General features: G+C 40.5%; 1 protein-coding gene across 3 annotated transcripts; it reads left to right on the top strand.

Moving 5' to 3' along the window:
• The first annotated feature begins 455 nt into the window (after positions 1-455).
• Positions 456-16010, top strand: atp6v0a1a (ATPase H+ transporting V0 subunit a1a). 3 transcript variants are annotated; one of them, XM_028598509.1, is made up of 22 exons: positions 456-565; positions 2162-2327; positions 2984-3062; positions 3297-3394; positions 3502-3630; positions 4267-4349; positions 5059-5185; positions 5289-5371; positions 5461-5554; positions 7514-7726; positions 8710-8860; positions 9143-9282; positions 9458-9624; positions 9723-9813; positions 10061-10179; positions 10293-10509; positions 10617-10724; positions 10823-10930; positions 11519-11563; positions 12097-12214; positions 12388-12559; positions 14988-16010. In XM_028598509.1, the coding sequence occupies exons 2-22, from the start codon at positions 2211-2213 to the stop codon at positions 15079-15081; spliced, it is 2553 nt and encodes an 850-aa protein (XP_028454310.1). In that variant the 5' UTR covers positions 456-565; positions 2162-2210; the 3' UTR covers positions 15082-16010. The 3 variants fall into 3 exon arrangements, with proteins under 3 accessions (XP_028454310.1, XP_028454311.1, XP_028454312.1); XM_028598510.1 differs by having other exon boundaries at positions 457-565; positions 11546-11563; XM_028598511.1 differs by lacking the exon at positions 11519-11563 and having other exon boundaries at positions 457-565.
• Positions 16011-16404: the final 394 nt, after the last annotated feature.

Here is a 16404-nt window from a genome sequence, read left to right as displayed (position 1 = left end):
TAGATCTACACTCAATCCAAAACAAAGAATAGTAGAAAGTCGGGGGGACGAACCAAGTAGGCTAGCTATAAGCATAGACAAAAATAGACAGCGGAGCATATTTTTTGTAACATGCAAAAAATATGTAGCAGAGATGACAATGACGATGATCACACGATAATCCAAAAATGAGCTAATTGAGACTGGTGTAAAATGTACATTAGACTATTTATGTCATCATGTCATGGAAACCACCGAACCGATCCTTTGGCCAGCAGAGCAAATCAACTATTATTAATAATAATAATAATAATAATAATAATAATAATAATACTGCTAATAATAATAATAATAATAATAATAATAATAATAATAATAATAATAAACTTACATTAAATGTACATTTAGGAAGACTATATCCAGAAGGTGGCAGTAATACAGCGTTAAAGATGTCAACTGCCGTAAAACCTCAAAGAAGAAGTAGAAGAAGAAGAAGAGCTGTCAGCTGCAAACTGCCGACAAGTCATAACAGCAAAGAGGGAACTAGAAGGAAGGAAAACGAGGAGGAGAGATCTCCACTTGAACAGTAAGTACACTGTTACTTAATTATACGGTAGTTGAGAGTTTAACTTATTTAAACTACTCTACCGTGGTTGATGTTATTACTATTATTGTGGGCTAAGTTAAATATTGAACAACAGGTGCGCCAAACTGGCGTTAGCTCTCTTGTTAGCCTCACATTTAACGTTAATTGCAAACTGATCTTATCTAGCTAAGTGAGCTAGCTAACCTACAAGCTGATGTCAGAAAAAGTGAGTATTAACCTCACTACAGTTAATAGTCTGTTGTTTAACATGATCTTGTTCTTGACATTGAAGTTACACTCAAACTAACTTGCTAATCTGACTAGCACCCTTCAACTAATATTATTTTGCTAAAGTTAAATAGCGTTAACGCTAACTTAGCTAGCTAGATAATCAACGTTAGCCAGTGTTATGGTTGTGTGGCTTTGCTACGTTATTGCCTTAACGTTATATGATGGTAATAGTTTTGGTCGATCGCTATCCAGGTAGCTGTGACAGTGACATGTTAACTTGGTTAGCCATTAACGCTAGCTAGCTATTTGACATCAGCTTTGACAGGTGAGGCTGCAGTAGTCGGGGAACGATATCTGGCCGATTTGTTAATTGACGTGCTAGATATGGGTTATCTTAAGTAAAGTGCGTAACCTTAGTTTTGTCAATTGTTATGTGGTTAAGCAAACCTGTTTTGCTGTGTTAAATCAGTTAATGTGCCGTTTGCGTTGAGGCAGTGGGGGTATTGAGGCTTACTAGAGCTACTGGTCACATGATACCATGTAATCCACAGATAAGCCCTGTGTGGTCATTTTACAGTATGAGGCTGCTTAGCTGAATTCTAAGAAAATCCTCACCTTTATTGTTAAATGACAAATATTACATAAACTGCATTCAACGACATTGGCTATTACATTTTGTTTTGCATCCACAATAGAAATTATAGCCACTTTAAAGTCCCCTAAGAAGAAAAGATACATCAGCTTGCCCTCATGCTGATCTCGTGATCACTGCAGGAATGTGGGTGAAAACTATTTTTCATCACTGCAGGAATGTGGGTGAAAACTATTTTTCTATTTTTCACCCACATTCCTGCAGTGATCACGAGATCAGCATGAGGGCAAGCTGATGTATCTTTTCTTCTTTTCTCCATGCCTGCTTCTCACACTTGTGCTAAACTAACACACTCCTGATATAGGCCTCTCATTAGTGATTTTGACACTAGTGTGCCATGCATTGCACTGGCAATATACTTACACTGACACTGCCATGCACTATGATACCATTGCACCTTTCTGCATTTTGTTTACACACCGCTCCTTTGAACATGCTACAGCCTAACTTTACTGTAAGGGCACACTATTGATATCCTCCTTTTGTAATATGTATGCATGGATGTCATATGTCTGTGTGCCTATGTGTAATGTGTATAAGCTATTGGACACCTTATTTCCTTCGGGATAAATAAAGTATCTCTATCTATCTATCTATCTATCTATCTATGCAGAGAAAAGTGATTAATGTAAAACTTCTCATATCCTTTATGTTTTGTTAAAGGTTTTCTCTCATTGAGTATGACTAATAATGGACATTATCAATGTTTCTAGAGGTTCTGGTTGATTTTAAGGGTGCTGAGCAGTCCCATCCTTTAGCAACATGGGGGAACTCTTCAGAAGTGAAGAGATGACGCTGGCTCAGCTCTTCCTCCAGTCAGAAGCGGCCTACTGTTGTGTCAGTGAACTGGGAGAGATCGGGATGGTGCAGTTTCGTGATGTAAGTCCTCTGTCATACTGCTGTCCTCCGAATCATGATTGCTGTATTATCTACTGATTCTGTTATGGTTCTTTTTCTAGCAACTGAAACTTTGCATTCCAAAACCTGCTTAAGTCATCAGTGTCATCTGTTGTGGCGATAAAAATGACCACATCAGTGATATTGCTGAGAAAGTGCATACCTTCAGCATCATGTTCATCATGTGCTCACAGCTGACCCCTCATTCCACACATGAGAAAGCCCATTCCTGACGAGCCCTGAGGGAACCTTTGTACTAGAATATAGGATGGTCTGTGTGCATCCACAGTGGTATCTTTATAGTTTATATCAAATTATACATCCTCCACCAGTTTAACACATTTTCAAATGATAATATAGAAAATTAGTTTTTTTTTTTACACTTCTTAAAAGACTTCTTTGATAATTTAAAAGACCTTATTAATGGTAGTGTATTCAATAGATGAGTATGCAGAATTTGAGCACAACATTAAATTATTGATATCGGAGCAGCTTAGGTTGCTGATGTATGTGCCTGTTCTTAGTTATCATCCATTTTAATTTTACAAATGATACTGATGCACATTTTTTTTCTTCCTGTTAAACATGTATGTTCTATTGCTTGACCCTCACTTATGCTCCTTTTTTTTTTCTTGCAGCTAAATCCTGATGTGAATGTGTTCCAACGAAAGTTTGTCAATGAAGTACGGCGATGTGAGGAGATGGATCGCAAACTGAGTAAGTGAGCTTAGATATATGGTGCCAGAGCTGCCTCTGCCTTAACGGGAGGACAGAACAGTGCTGCCACTCCGTCTCCTCAACCACAACACCTTTTTATTTAATTTCCACCCTTTTTTTTTTTTTTTTTTTTTTTTTTTTTTAAAAGAAAAGAGCCATAGCAGGGCTCTACAAAGAGTAGTGGGGTGGTTCTTAATCCAGCGTAAATAACTACATGCTACTTCTCTCTCACAGGATTTGTGGAGAAAGAAATAAAGAAGGCCAACATCCCAATAGTTGACACAGGAGAGAATCCTGAAGTCCCCTTCCCGAGGGACATGATCGACCTGGAGGTTTTTTTTTTTTTTTTTTTTTTTTTTTTTTTTTCTCTCTCTCTCTTTTTGAAATAAACCGTGAGCTTTATCATCTACTGCTGACCCCTCTGTGTGTCGCTCCACAGGCCACATTTGAGAAGCTTGAGAATGAGCTGAAGGAAATAAACACCAATCAAGAAGCCCTAAAGAAGAACTTCCTGGAACTGACTGAGCTCAAGCACATCCTGCGTCGCACACAGCAGTTTTTTGATGAGGTCAGCTTGACTTAGCCTTGCAAAACAATGTGCTCAGGTCTTTTTGTTTTACCAACATACATAAGCTATCTATGCTGATCTCTCACACACACACACACACACACACACACACACACACACACACACACACACACACAATGGAGCATTTATTGCCAGGTGTTTCACTCGTGATGGTTTATAGTTGCTCACATGGCCTTGGCCCATTTACACTAGCCAGTCACATTAGTTCATATTCTTTAATTCCACTGTGGTATAAAACTTTGCACAGATTTCATTCTGTGTTTACTATTCATTTTCCGGGGCAAAGCCTTGCCTGCCCACCTTTTGCTCAACATCAATTCCACTTCATTGCCTTCACAAGCAAAACAGTGTTGACTTACAATGTTAAGACATCTTTTACAAGTTGTTATGGGCTTTAATGACGGTGAATCATTGAGCCAAACACGTAGCTGTTTAGCCATTAACTGGAGAAAGTCACAGTCTATGCTAAAAACAAACACTGGCCCTGGCTCTTCGTCTTTCCCTTGTCCACATCTCAACACTCATGTACATAAAATGTCTGAGAAGTGTTCACAGGGATGCATATATGGAAATGCAGTTACAGTAATGGCTAATAATTAACTGACTCTCATGCAGATGGAGGATCCCAGTTTAATGGAGGAGTCATCCACCCTCATGGACCCCAATGAGCCTACTCGAGTGGCTCCTCTCAGACTGGGGTGAGTCTGTTTTTGTGGTCTTCCCTCATTCAAAAGGATTAAGCTTTTCTTGGAGATTTCCATTCTCAGCACTTCTGCCATCTGTGTCCAAAACTAGTGTTACTGCTAGCCAATCACCTCCCACACACCAGCTCAGGCTGTCCGGCTTAGTCAGGCAACAAAGGTCACTTAAAGCGGAAATCTACTCGCAGTCCACATTCACAAATGTAATTCCTGTTAGTGTAGACATTTCAGTCAATGTTTTCACTGTGACCAGCTCTCCCTTAAGACAGAGATAAAAAATAGACACACAATACACGGGATATATTTTGGGGAAGACTGACTGCGTGAAGATGGTTTCAACTGTCTCGTTTCACTGAAAGGAATTATAGCCGAGGTTGTTAATCTTTCATTTGATATTCTGTTGAGCAAGCATTAAGGTTGCTTAGCATTCACATAAGGCCTCTTCCAGCTGTTCAAGCAGAAGTCACGACCCAGGCTTTAAAACATAAAACTGATCTATGTACAGTTTATGAATGATAGAAACACAATCATTATTAACTTCTTGAGGCTATGAAATGGGAGACATTGCAGTTAGCATTTGAGAATCATAACTTTCCTGAACTTTAAGCTTATTTATACAAAGGGCTTAGCTCCTAAAGCTCATGAAGTTTTATTCCAGACCAGGTAACCAACAACAACGGTGACTGCATTTTTCCATCTGTTATAGATTTGTGGCTGGAGTCATTGGCAGGGAACGTATTCCCACATTTGAGAGGATGTTGTGGAGAGTTTGCCGAGGAAATGTGTTCCTGAGGCAGGCAGACATTGAAGATCCTCTGGAGGACCCGTCTTCCGTCAGTACTGTTTAAGCACTGATGTCCTGTGAAGTTGGTTGGATGTTAATGCCTGTTTGATTGTTTTTATTACCAAAGTCCAAACTGTATGATGTTTCCACAGGGAGACCAGGTCCACAAGACTGTCTTCATCATCTTCTTCCAGGGAGACCAGCTTAAGAATAGAGTCAAGAAGATCTGTGAAGGGTAAGTGACTGGCCAACGTTTGTACAATTTTTAGGAAGTGTTCTTGGCCAACAGATCCTTATGTGCGCTTCTTCTTCATCCATCTTCAGGTTCAGAGCAACCTTGTACCCGTGTCCAGAAACACCCCAGGAGAGGAAAGAGATGCTGGCAGGAGTGAATGCACGTATTGATGACCTGCAAATGGTAAATACACTGGCTGGAAAAACAGCTACATGACCACTCATTAACACTGACCTGCACAAAATTACACTTGAACTGTATAGTTCTTTTTCTTTCTGCTTGGTCAGCAAGTTATTTTACAGAAATTCACTGGAAAATGTTGGTAGAGGAAATTTCATAAGGCATCTAACACATCTGCTCTTTACAGGTCATTATCAGCTTCCTGTCTAGGCTCTAAGCCAGATATGTATATAGTATGTTATATTATAATAATAAAAAATGATTTAGGTTGCACAAATGTCACCTTATAAAAAACATTTGCAGTGATATGATAAGATTTGTGGGCCTATAAATGAGCTATTTTCTGCTTTCTTTTCTTCACTAGCCACTGAGTCATCTTAGAGGAGGTTGAAGGCAATCCAAACTGCTCTTTAAGTGACTAAAATATCAGGAAGACCCTTCTCACTCACTCTTTTGACAGAAACAATGTACAAATCTGCTTCCTTCCTACTTTTGTAAGACTTTTATGCCATTGCTTCAGATGTCATCACGTCTTCAAGACGTAACGTGTTTTTTATTACAGTGCTTATACTAGGAAAATGTTGAGTTCAGTTTGGGGGGTATATTTATTTCTTTTATTTTTGCCACTGCTGATCAACATGTCAACTGTCTCTAGCTTCTGCCCAGAGAAATGTCCTCCAGCAATCAGAATCTTTCCATTACAATGTTGTTATTGTGCCTGCAATGTTGAATTAGTCCTCAGTGACTTGTTATCTAGTGCAAGGTAGAGCCGCAGGAAATCCTCCCTTCCTTCAGCTTTGCAAATGATAACCGTCTTGTATCTTTGTCATATGATGATACATCCGCCCATATGGGTGTTTTGCATCATGGCACACAGACTCGCATATCAACATGATCACCTTTGTTGTACTCGCTGCAGTCTGTTAGACTTGAACCTCTCACGTTCCTTCAGTCAGCCAGCCGTGTCAGTTTTGTTGAAGTTGTCTTGTACTCAGATATTATAGGAACGTTGGCATTTGCCACAGAAGCTGCTTGCACGAGACAGATACTTGAGATTTGACATGCATCCCGTTTGACAAATCCATCGATATCCTCTCACGGCTTCGCATACCAGGGAATGTGGATCTTATGGATGGAGTGTTATGCTGTTTGCTATGTGGGCATGAGAGCTAAATGACAGACTGGCGTGGATGATGAAGAATGTTAAGCTATTTGGACAGCAATCAGCTATGTGTGGGCCATTAAGCCTCCTGACCACAGGCGAGACTGTGCCCATAGGCAGACAGCACAGAGCTTAAATATCCTGCTTTTTGCTGATCATGGGACTTGGCTTTAAATGTGAGTCATACAGCAGCATACCTGGGAATATCCTATATCTCTTTCAGAAAAACCTCATTGATTAAACAGCCCGCTGATTTTTAACATATGATACAGCTCACTAATCGCACCAGTAAATGTAAACCCTGTTTATGAATATCAAGAAATGCATGATTCATTGCTGCTATTTAAAGCAGCATTTTCTGATTGCTGTGGACATTATAATTCCCCTAGTTGTGACTTTATTTAGATAGATTTATAGATCCCACCCTCCCTCAGATCCGCTTGTAGTTCATAAAAAAGCACAGGGTGAACTGAAATGGCAGGAATAGGTGTTGGCTCCCACAACAGACATTTGTCTTGTCACTTTTTGGCTCCAGGACTGTAAAGATTATGTTTATCTTCCCGAAGTTGTCAACATCTAGCAGATATTTTTTTTATTAACCAGAAAAGCCTCCGTGAGGTTCAAAAATGTCGTTTTCTTTTTTTTTTTTTTTTTTTTAAAGAGTCAAAATATGCAGCAATGATTTACGGACCAACACCATGAGACAGATTACACAAAATGTGCAACAAAGTCATAAATCATGAATAACCCTTCTACTATACACGCTGTGTATTTCATTTGTGTATTGTCTCGGTCTAAAGGTGCTGAACCAGACCGAGGATCACAGGCAGAGGGTCCTGCAGGCTGCAGCCAAGACAGTCCGAGTGTGGTTTATTAAGGTGAGGAAGATGAAGGCCATCTACCACACCCTCAACCTCTGCAACATTGATGTCACTCAGAAGTGTCTGATCGCTGAGGTGTGGTGTTCTGTCTCCGACATGGACTCCATCCAGTTTGCCCTGCGCAGGGGGACGGTGAGTAACCGAGCACCAGGCGGTTAATGCTTTAGGAAAATCTCCACCATTTAGGTTTAGTTCAGATCTTATAGACACAGTCGCACACGGCCCCTCTCCTTTATTCTTAGAAAGTAGACTCTGGTTCAAGTTAACCTGGTCAAGTATTCAATGCAGCAGAACCAGTTTGAAACAAAACAGTCTAAACTATGTCAGTGCAAACAAGGTATTTGCAGTATACTCAGCTTTTGTGCATACTCAAATATTAGTATATTCACTGTGACACTGTGGTGTATTTTTAACTGCTTAATCCCAACAACAAGATCTTACACAACATGCACGTTCCTCAAAACAAGAAGTGAATAGAGTTTCAAAAAACTTAAAAATGTTTTTAAATAAACCAAAAACTATGCTGGCTGCAACAAATTCCCATAATGGTGACCAGTTGCAGATAGCTGTGGGGGGGGGTCAATAAAAGAGTCAATAGTTTTTTTATTTTTTATTCATTTATTTTTAAGTTCTATACGTGGTTTAGAAACAGAGACTTGGCCCTGTAATGCATCGTTAGGACCATCCCTAGACTCAAGTTATCTCTCAGCTGTTTTTATTCTGCTAGACTTCTGTACCACTACTTCCACCTTTCTACAAAGTTGTCCTGGCAGCCTTTGTAAACTCAGCTAACATTTCTTAAATGTTTTATCCATTTATTAAAACCAGATTTTAAGAAAGTACAGAGCAGTGATGGTCTGTGAAACCCTCAATCATATGACGATACCTTGTGTACAGTTAGCTTTCAGCATTCGTATTGGGGCACATAATCTCATTCTTGGGAAGATGAGGATTTTTAGAATATAGATAGATAGATGGATGGATGGATGGATGGATGGATGGATGGATGTGTCAGGGTGGTTGCATGGTTAAAATGTTCTAGTAGTTCAGATCTGTGAAAGAAAACAAATGTGTATCATAATCTTGTGTTGCATGACATTGTTTCTGCGCTTTAGGAGAAGAGCGGCTCCACTGTGCCTTCCATCCTCAATAGAATGCAGTCCAAGCAGACCCCACCCACCTTTAACAAGACAAACAAGTTCACCTCCGGCTTTCAAAACATTGTGGATGCCTATGGAATTGGCAGCTACCGTGAGATTAACCCAGGTACGAATGGGGCACACTCTTCTCTGTACATCCCTAAACCTCTGGACCTCTGTCATTACTTAGACCATCCATGTTATTGTGTGTCTTGTAAGGCAGTTAGACATTTTGTATTACAGTCTGTTTACCCAGCTGCCTGTGGTAATAATTTACAGTCACTGAAAGGTGTGGTGCCTACTCTGCCTCATCACCCATTATCGCCTTGTTTGAACATGCTGTCTATCATTGTTTCACCTGCCAAACCACCCTCATGTGATGCCTGCCTCCCTACCTCCTTGTCTCCAGCGCCATACACCATCATCACCTTCCCCTTCCTTTTTGCGGTTATGTTTGGTGACCTGGGCCACGGGGCGCTCATGACCTGTGCTGCCCTGTACCTTGTGTTGAGAGAGAACAGGCTGATGGCCCAGAAGAACGATAATGAGGTATGGATCCCATCATGGCCATCTCATCAACCCGACACCATCCTTACTGGTGATTCAACAGACCCACAGCTGTACAGGGCGTTGGGCTTCAGTGGATTCATGTTTAATGTTGTAGAGATGCAGCTTTTCTTGTTTTTAGAAACCTACTTATCTCTCATTGCTTGTTCTGTGGCAGATGTTCAGCATGGTGTTTGCAGGGCGCTACATCATCCTGCTGATGGGAATCTTCTCAGTCTACACTGGGATCATTTACAATGACTGCTTCTCCAAGTCCCTCAATGTCTTTGGGTCTGGCTGGAGCGTCAGGCCCATGTTCGACGCTCGGCTGGGGGCCAACTGGACGTAAGTGTCGAGCACTGACAGGAGCTTTAACTCGGTGACTGCTGTAGATGTGCAGTAATTCAAGGCTCAAAACTGATTGGTGTTCTCATCCTGTTCAGGTTTGAAACATTGGAAGGCAATAAAGTTTTGCAGTTGGACCCGACAATAGAAGGAGTGTTCAAAGGGCCGTACCCCATTGGCATTGATCCGGTGAATATTTTTCTCTGTATTCTCTTTATTCTGCTAAGTACAAACCAGCTTAGTTGTTACTTTTTACATGCTTTGCAGCAATGTCTTGGTAAATAATTAACACTTTTTCATATGAAGTATAAAGGCCTCTCACATGAAAACCTATTGAACATTAATTATCAAAGAATAATGTTGAAAATATTGTGAAATTAGATTTTAATCGCCCGTTTCAGCATTCCAAACCATCTTTGATATGCATATATTTCAGATATGGAACATTGCCACCAACAAGCTGACATTCCTGAACTCGTTCAAGATGAAGATGTCTGTTATCCTGGGAGTCATCCACATGCTGTTTGGAGTCTCCCTCAGTCTCTTCAACCACCTGTAAGATTTTCATTTAACATTTATGCTTTGAATTCTTGTTGCATTTCTGTCTCTTTGTCACCATTGGCAGTAATGCACACATTTTCAAAAGGATTGTTTGTGGTTCTCTGCAGGTATTTCAAGAAGCCGCTGAATATCTACTTGGGATTCATCCCCGAGATTGTCTTCATGGCCAGTCTGTTTGGTTACCTAGCCATTCTGATCTTTTATAAGTGGCTCACATACGATGCACGCATATCCAAGGATGCTCCCAGTCTCCTCATCGCCTTTATCAACATGTTCCTCTTCAACTACAAAGACCCCAGTAACCAACCTCTCTACAGAGGACAGGTCAGATACACTTGGCAGCTGAATACATATATCACTTCGTCCTGAAATGAACCACAGCAAGCTAATTGTCCCCATGTGCTGTTTTTCTGTGTCTCTTCTCCATGTAGATGGCCATACAATCACTCTTGGTGGTAATCGCCTTGGCTTGTGTTCCCTGTATGTTAATAGTGAAAACTCTAGTTCTCCGGAGACAGCATTTGTGGCGGAAAAACCTGGTAAGGTGAAGGAATTGGTATCACTTGAAATTACACATTGCATCTCAAGTATAATCCTTTTTATAATGCTGTTATTTTTTACCCCTCTTCTATGTCAGGGTACAGCTAACTTTGGAGGGATCAGAGTGGGCAACGGGCCCACTGAGGATGAGGCTGAAATCATCCAGCATGACCAGCTCTCACAGCACTCTGAGGAGGAGCCTGAGGTAAGAGACATGTACCTGTCTAACACTGGGGGTTATACGACCTACTTACATCTTTGAATAATTCAGTCACTCTGTCATAGTTGGGAACAGAAAGCGATACCATTTCCACTGTGGCAATGCAAAAAACATCAATTATGGATGAATGTCCGGTTCAGCAAAAGTAGGTTTAACAAGCTCCACACTGCCACTTTCAGATTATAGTAAATGCTATGGAGAGATTCAATTAAGAAATGTTGTTTACTTTATTAAATAGTTCTGTGTTTCTTCTTTTGTCGACGTTTGTGTGCAGCTGCTTGTAGAATATCCAGGCTAATTTAACTTCTTGTGAAATAATAAGACTAGTCTGGTTGTTTGCTGCACATCGTGAGGACCTTGAAGAGTTGTGATGTGAATCTGTTATATTCCCTAATTTAATTCTAAAATGCCCTGGCTGCACATGTGAGCAGAGTGTCATCTTGTAATGCTAACCCACTTTCTTTTTTTTTTTTTTTTTTTTTTTAAGTTAGTAACCAACTTCTCTTGTTACTTTCCTGTTTACTGATTGTCTGTCTGTCTGTCAATCTGTGTGTGCGCCGTCAAATAACCAAGCGTTGCCTTTTGTCACCTGCTGTCAAGGCCCACGAGGAGGAAGAGGTAGGACAGGAGCTCTTGCTGCACCTCCACCCTGCAACATATCCCCTCCTGTCACAGTGCATGTCTAGCAATTCTGTTTTCCTGCCCCTCGCTTTGTTGTCTACTTATGCTGTCAACCATTGCTGGCTGCTCTCTTAGCTGTGTGTGTGTAAGTGTGTTTGTATGTGTGTAAGTGTTAGTCGGTGTGTTCCAGGAGTCACTTGTTGAAACATGGGTCGCAGGGATTCCTCAAGCAGTGGGCGCCAGTAGGCCAGTGTTTCCTTACAGTCCCGGTGATATGCATGAGGGGTCAGCAGGGCTGCTGATACTTTGGGTTCACAGGGTCCTAAGACGACGGTGTCTCTTCTAATTTAAGGGGCTTTGATGAGCTACAGCGGCAAATGGCTGTCCTATCCATAACCTGTATAATAATACACACACAATGAAGCAGACTCCTCCCGTGTGGACCCCAGGACCTGTCGTAGAGATTCTGTTTTCTAGAGATTCATGCTGACATGCAGCTACGTTTTTGATGTTCTATCTCTGTGCCACAGTTTAACTTTGGGGATGTGGCAGTGCATCAGGCGATCCACACCATAGAGTACTGCCTGGGCTGTATCTCCAACACCGCCTCCTATCTGAGGCTTTGGGCCCTCAGTCTGGCTCATGCACGTAAGTCACACTTTTCCTACCACATCCTACATTAATCAAATAGTTTGTATTAATTCAATATTAGATTAACACAGCAATATACACATGCGTTAAGAGAAGTGGACATCTAATGCATGCACTCTCAAGTTCAGCTCAGCACTGAAATCTGTGTGCTTTCTTTGTCCAATGCACAGAGTTGTCGGAGGTGCTGTGGTCCATGGTGATGCACATTGGCCTTTCTAGCCGCAGCTTTGGAGGTTTCTTTATTCTGACCATAGTCTTTTTCTTCTTTTCTGTTCTCACTGTTGCCATTCTTCTCATAATGGAGGGGTTGTCAGCCTTCTTGCATGCACTGCGACTGCACTGGTAAGTTGAGTATTGTATTTGTGGCATTTGTTTAGTATGTTTCTTTCATTTGCTTTCTTTTTTTCTCTCCTTAATATTAACTTTGGTCTCAGTTTCACATGCGTCACATGTGTAGCCTATTATGAAATAAAGGGGGTATTAATTCAATAATTTTTGAGGCTATTGTTCATGTTGGCATACGAATTGCATTAAAAAGAAAGCTTCTGTTTTAATAATCTAGTGTACAACTTTGAGCATCTTATCCAGCGTTTTACAGTATTTACAATGAACATTAATCCAAAATTAAGTTCCCGTGCACTGGATTTGCTATTTTAAAAGAGGAGGACTTTACCAAATCTTTGTAAGCACGGTAAACTACAGACCTATAGTGCCATCTGCAGGTGAACAGAAACAGATGAGATACTACTGCTTCTGTGTGTAGGTGATTTTACACAAAATGTGACCACTTCAGCCTATTTCTTCTAATTTAAAGAACCAGGACCAGCTTCTTCTTCTCTGCATTGCAAAGGAAATAATTAATAGTTCAATGGTCACAGTTTGTAGTTAAAGTACTTATATTATGCTTTTTGGCTTTTTCCCTTTCCTTTATTGTGTTATATATCTTTTTTTGTGCACATTTATAGGCTTTTACAAAGTGTAAAAGCCCAAAGTCGACCCCAAAGGGACTTACCATCTCCAACAGAAAACACTGTTCACAAACTGCTCCAAACTGCTCTATTGTAGTCCAGCCTTTGCCGGATTTAACGCAAGGCCACTTTGTAACACACGTTATAATGCTCGACTAGCTGCTAGCGTGGCACGCCCTCATACTCTGCTACTGACTGGTTAGTAGTCCTTACCTAGTTACTGCGCATGTGTGACTCCCAACAAAGATGGAACAGAAGTGAAATGCCTCACTCTGTAGCTAAAACAGAGAGCTCAACACAGGGTGAAAAGAGGAGCTGCAGCAATGTGCAGTACAACAAAATAGTGTTTTTTGAAAATTAAACCACATAAACCTGTTCTGGTACAACCTGTCAATACAATTATGAACCTGAAAATGAGCATAATATGAGCACTTTAAGGTGTAAATCCAGCATAGATGACAACCATTTATTAAGGAAAAAATAAATAAATCAAAAGTCAAAGGGTTTGTCCCAAATAGATGTTGACAAATTGTAGTTTCCCAGTGCTTGCTCTCTCTTTCCTGTCCTGTGGCCTGGAACACTTCTGACTCCAGATGCTGCGTGTAGAACGGTCTACGACTCCTTGCTATGGCACCGATTTGCTTTTGTTGTCTCCTCATTAATGTCTTTGTCCGGCTTTGCTAAATGTCGTCCTGGCTTTATAATCCGCTGGCACATTTACAGAGCATGCCTGTGTTGCAGCAACTCTTCTCTATAATTATCCTTTACACAGGAATGCTGGGTGACTCACTTTCACTGAATGGCCTACAGAGACAATAAGGTGCGGTTTTGAATGCAGAGAAGCTAATATAAAGACCCTAATCATAATATTTCTAATGATTGCATCAGAATGTGATTATGTAATGCCACATGTAAAGTGTGCCAAAGAAGAGGTGGAGAAAAATGTAGTTGGCCTCTCTACCTTAAAGGGGCTGTACTCAATATTCAGAACATTAATATAGCAGTAAACAACTATTTGCTATGTAAAGATATAGCGTAGTGATATAGTTGCGTCCTGAGCAGAGAATTAAGTCAGTATTTGACGAGTTGGGAAACAGTCTGTGAGAGCCGTGAGGAGGCAATCCCCGACCTCTTTTATATTGAACATCGAGGACAGTGCTCCTCTGTTTAGAGATGGTCTTGTAGTTGCTGAGATACTTGAAAAACATTAACACTAATGTACTAGCTTACAGTAAATGCAGAGAAATGGCCGCATCAGTTAGCTAAAAAAAAGTAGTAATGACAGTGTTTATTATTTTAAAAGAGTTTAAAAAAAGTTCATCTATGGGATTAAAAAGAAATATCGCCTCTGCATTTTGGGAATGAAGAGGGATTGGATTATCCCTGATCATTTTTGTTAGAAAAAGTGCAGGAGTTATGTACAGAAATATTTTTAAAACCTCTAGCTCCTCCTCGTCTTCTTTCCTCCACCATACAGACTATGGAACGGCAGGTATTTGTGGCTCCTCAGTTAAAAGGTCATCCAGCCATCACTTAGCATTGGCCTGTTTTAAAAAAATAGAGCCTGATCATTTTCCAGAAGGGTAGGGCTTACGTGTCTGAGCCCAGGACCGGGTCCAGGAGCAGGGATGTATACATGAGTGTGTTCAGGTGGGGTGCACACTGTGGAATGAAAAGCAGGGGTCATATCAGCTATGACTGCTCTGCTCAGCATTACCTAACCTGGACTGCCATCACCACCATGTGCCTGTGTTATTCTTTATTTTATTTTTTTTGATCGGACCTTTTTATTTTCTTCACAGGGTGGAGTTCCAAAACAAGTTTTACTCAGGCCAGGGCTTCAAGTTCCTGCCCTTTACCTTCGACAGCATCCTGGGTGGGGGGTTGGAGGACTGAGAGCTGACAACTCCTCTTCTTCTGTAAATGTCACTCATCTCTTGAGAATCTGTGTGCGGTTGTGATTTTCTTTTGTGTGTGATGAGGTTTCCATGAGTGACACTGCACAAGCTCCGATCTGTCAGACTGCTATTTGTTGTAAACTTCTCATAACGTTTTTTCATTCCTCAGAGAAATAGCATTATCTGTTATCAGTGTGTCTTGTCTTGGTGAAGTCATTGAGTTTTTTCCTGTGTTTTATTTAGTTTTAATATTTATGCATATCTTTTCTTTGTGAAACCTGCATTTTTCCTATGTGGCAGTGTTTCACTACCAATCACAAATGAAGTTGTATGTGCAAATGTCTTGATTATGTTGGCTGATGCTGATTCAGAGTAAAGTGACAGAAGTGTTTACAACTTTCCTGTCTGTCCTCTCCATGTTGTTGTATCCAGGTTGTCTCTTTCTCTCTGCATTGGCATTGTTCTGCACAGAGCATCTCATTGGTTTGATTACACACACACACACACACACACACACACACACTTTGCACAGCTCTATCCCACTGCATACTGACCTCACACAGCTATAAAGGTCCAAAGGGAATACAATTTAACTTGCGTCAGGATGTGAGTCTGAGTTTTGAAGATGGAGATGAAGCCTGCGTTGTGCACTAACATTGCCATAAATGCCCTTTTGTGTTTAGTGATCTGCTCTCAATTGATCTACACGGAGAGAATGAAGGGGAATCTATAGGTGGATGTTCTGTAACAGTGTCAATCTTGCTGATTTTTTTGCATTCATATGTCAAAGTTTAAAATGTCATTGTCGCACTTAGAAGGGAGTAAGAATGGCATACAGCAGACATGTTCAAATAGAATTCATGCCTCAAAAATCATTTACCACCCACATTATTTGTGCGTCTCTGTCAATAAAGTGGAAAAAGCTGGTTTTGGTTTTCTTTTTTTTATTTGTTTGCTTAATCTGCAGCAGTAGTGGAAGAGGTATTCAAAGTCTTTACTTGCGTAAAAGTAGTAATATCACACTATGAACATACTGAGTAAAAGCCCTGCATTCATATTCCTACATACGTACAAGTACTCATGCAAAAATGTGGCTCCTTTAATGCAGTTTTCTTTTTTTAATATATATGTATTATGTTCTCAAAATAAGTAAGGGGGTTTGTCTCTGCAGTAAACATGTTTTTGATTGAAATGTGAATCAACCCTTGGAACAAGCTCATTTTTACATACAAATTGGGTAAAACTTGTTGATTTACATTTTTTTTTTAAAAGGTTACTAGCAGATCTTTTTAAGAAAATACATTTACTCAAGGAAAGCAAA

Source organism: Perca flavescens, chromosome 15 (assembly GCF_004354835.1).
Source record: "Perca flavescens isolate YP-PL-M2 chromosome 15, PFLA_1.0, whole genome shotgun sequence".
NCBI lineage: Eukaryota > Metazoa > Chordata > Actinopteri > Perciformes > Percidae > Perca > Perca flavescens.
Note: the sequence above shows the minus strand (reverse complement) of the source record. Positions and strands in the feature narration are given on the sequence as shown.

Excerpts from the sequence above, each read along its gene's own strand:
- atp6v0a1a (XM_028598509.1), top strand. The coding sequence starts at position 2,211 with ATGGGGGAACTCTTCAGAAGTGAAGAGATGACGCTGGCTCAGCTCTTC. Across the intron at positions 3,395-3,501 it reads GGGACATGATCGACCTGGAG|GCCACATTTGAGAAGCTTGA; the intron begins GTTTTTTTTTTT and ends GTCGCTCCACAG. Across the intron at positions 10,725-10,822 it reads ATTTGTGGCGGAAAAACCTG|GGTACAGCTAACTTTGGAGG; the intron begins GTAAGGTGAAGG and ends CTTCTATGTCAG.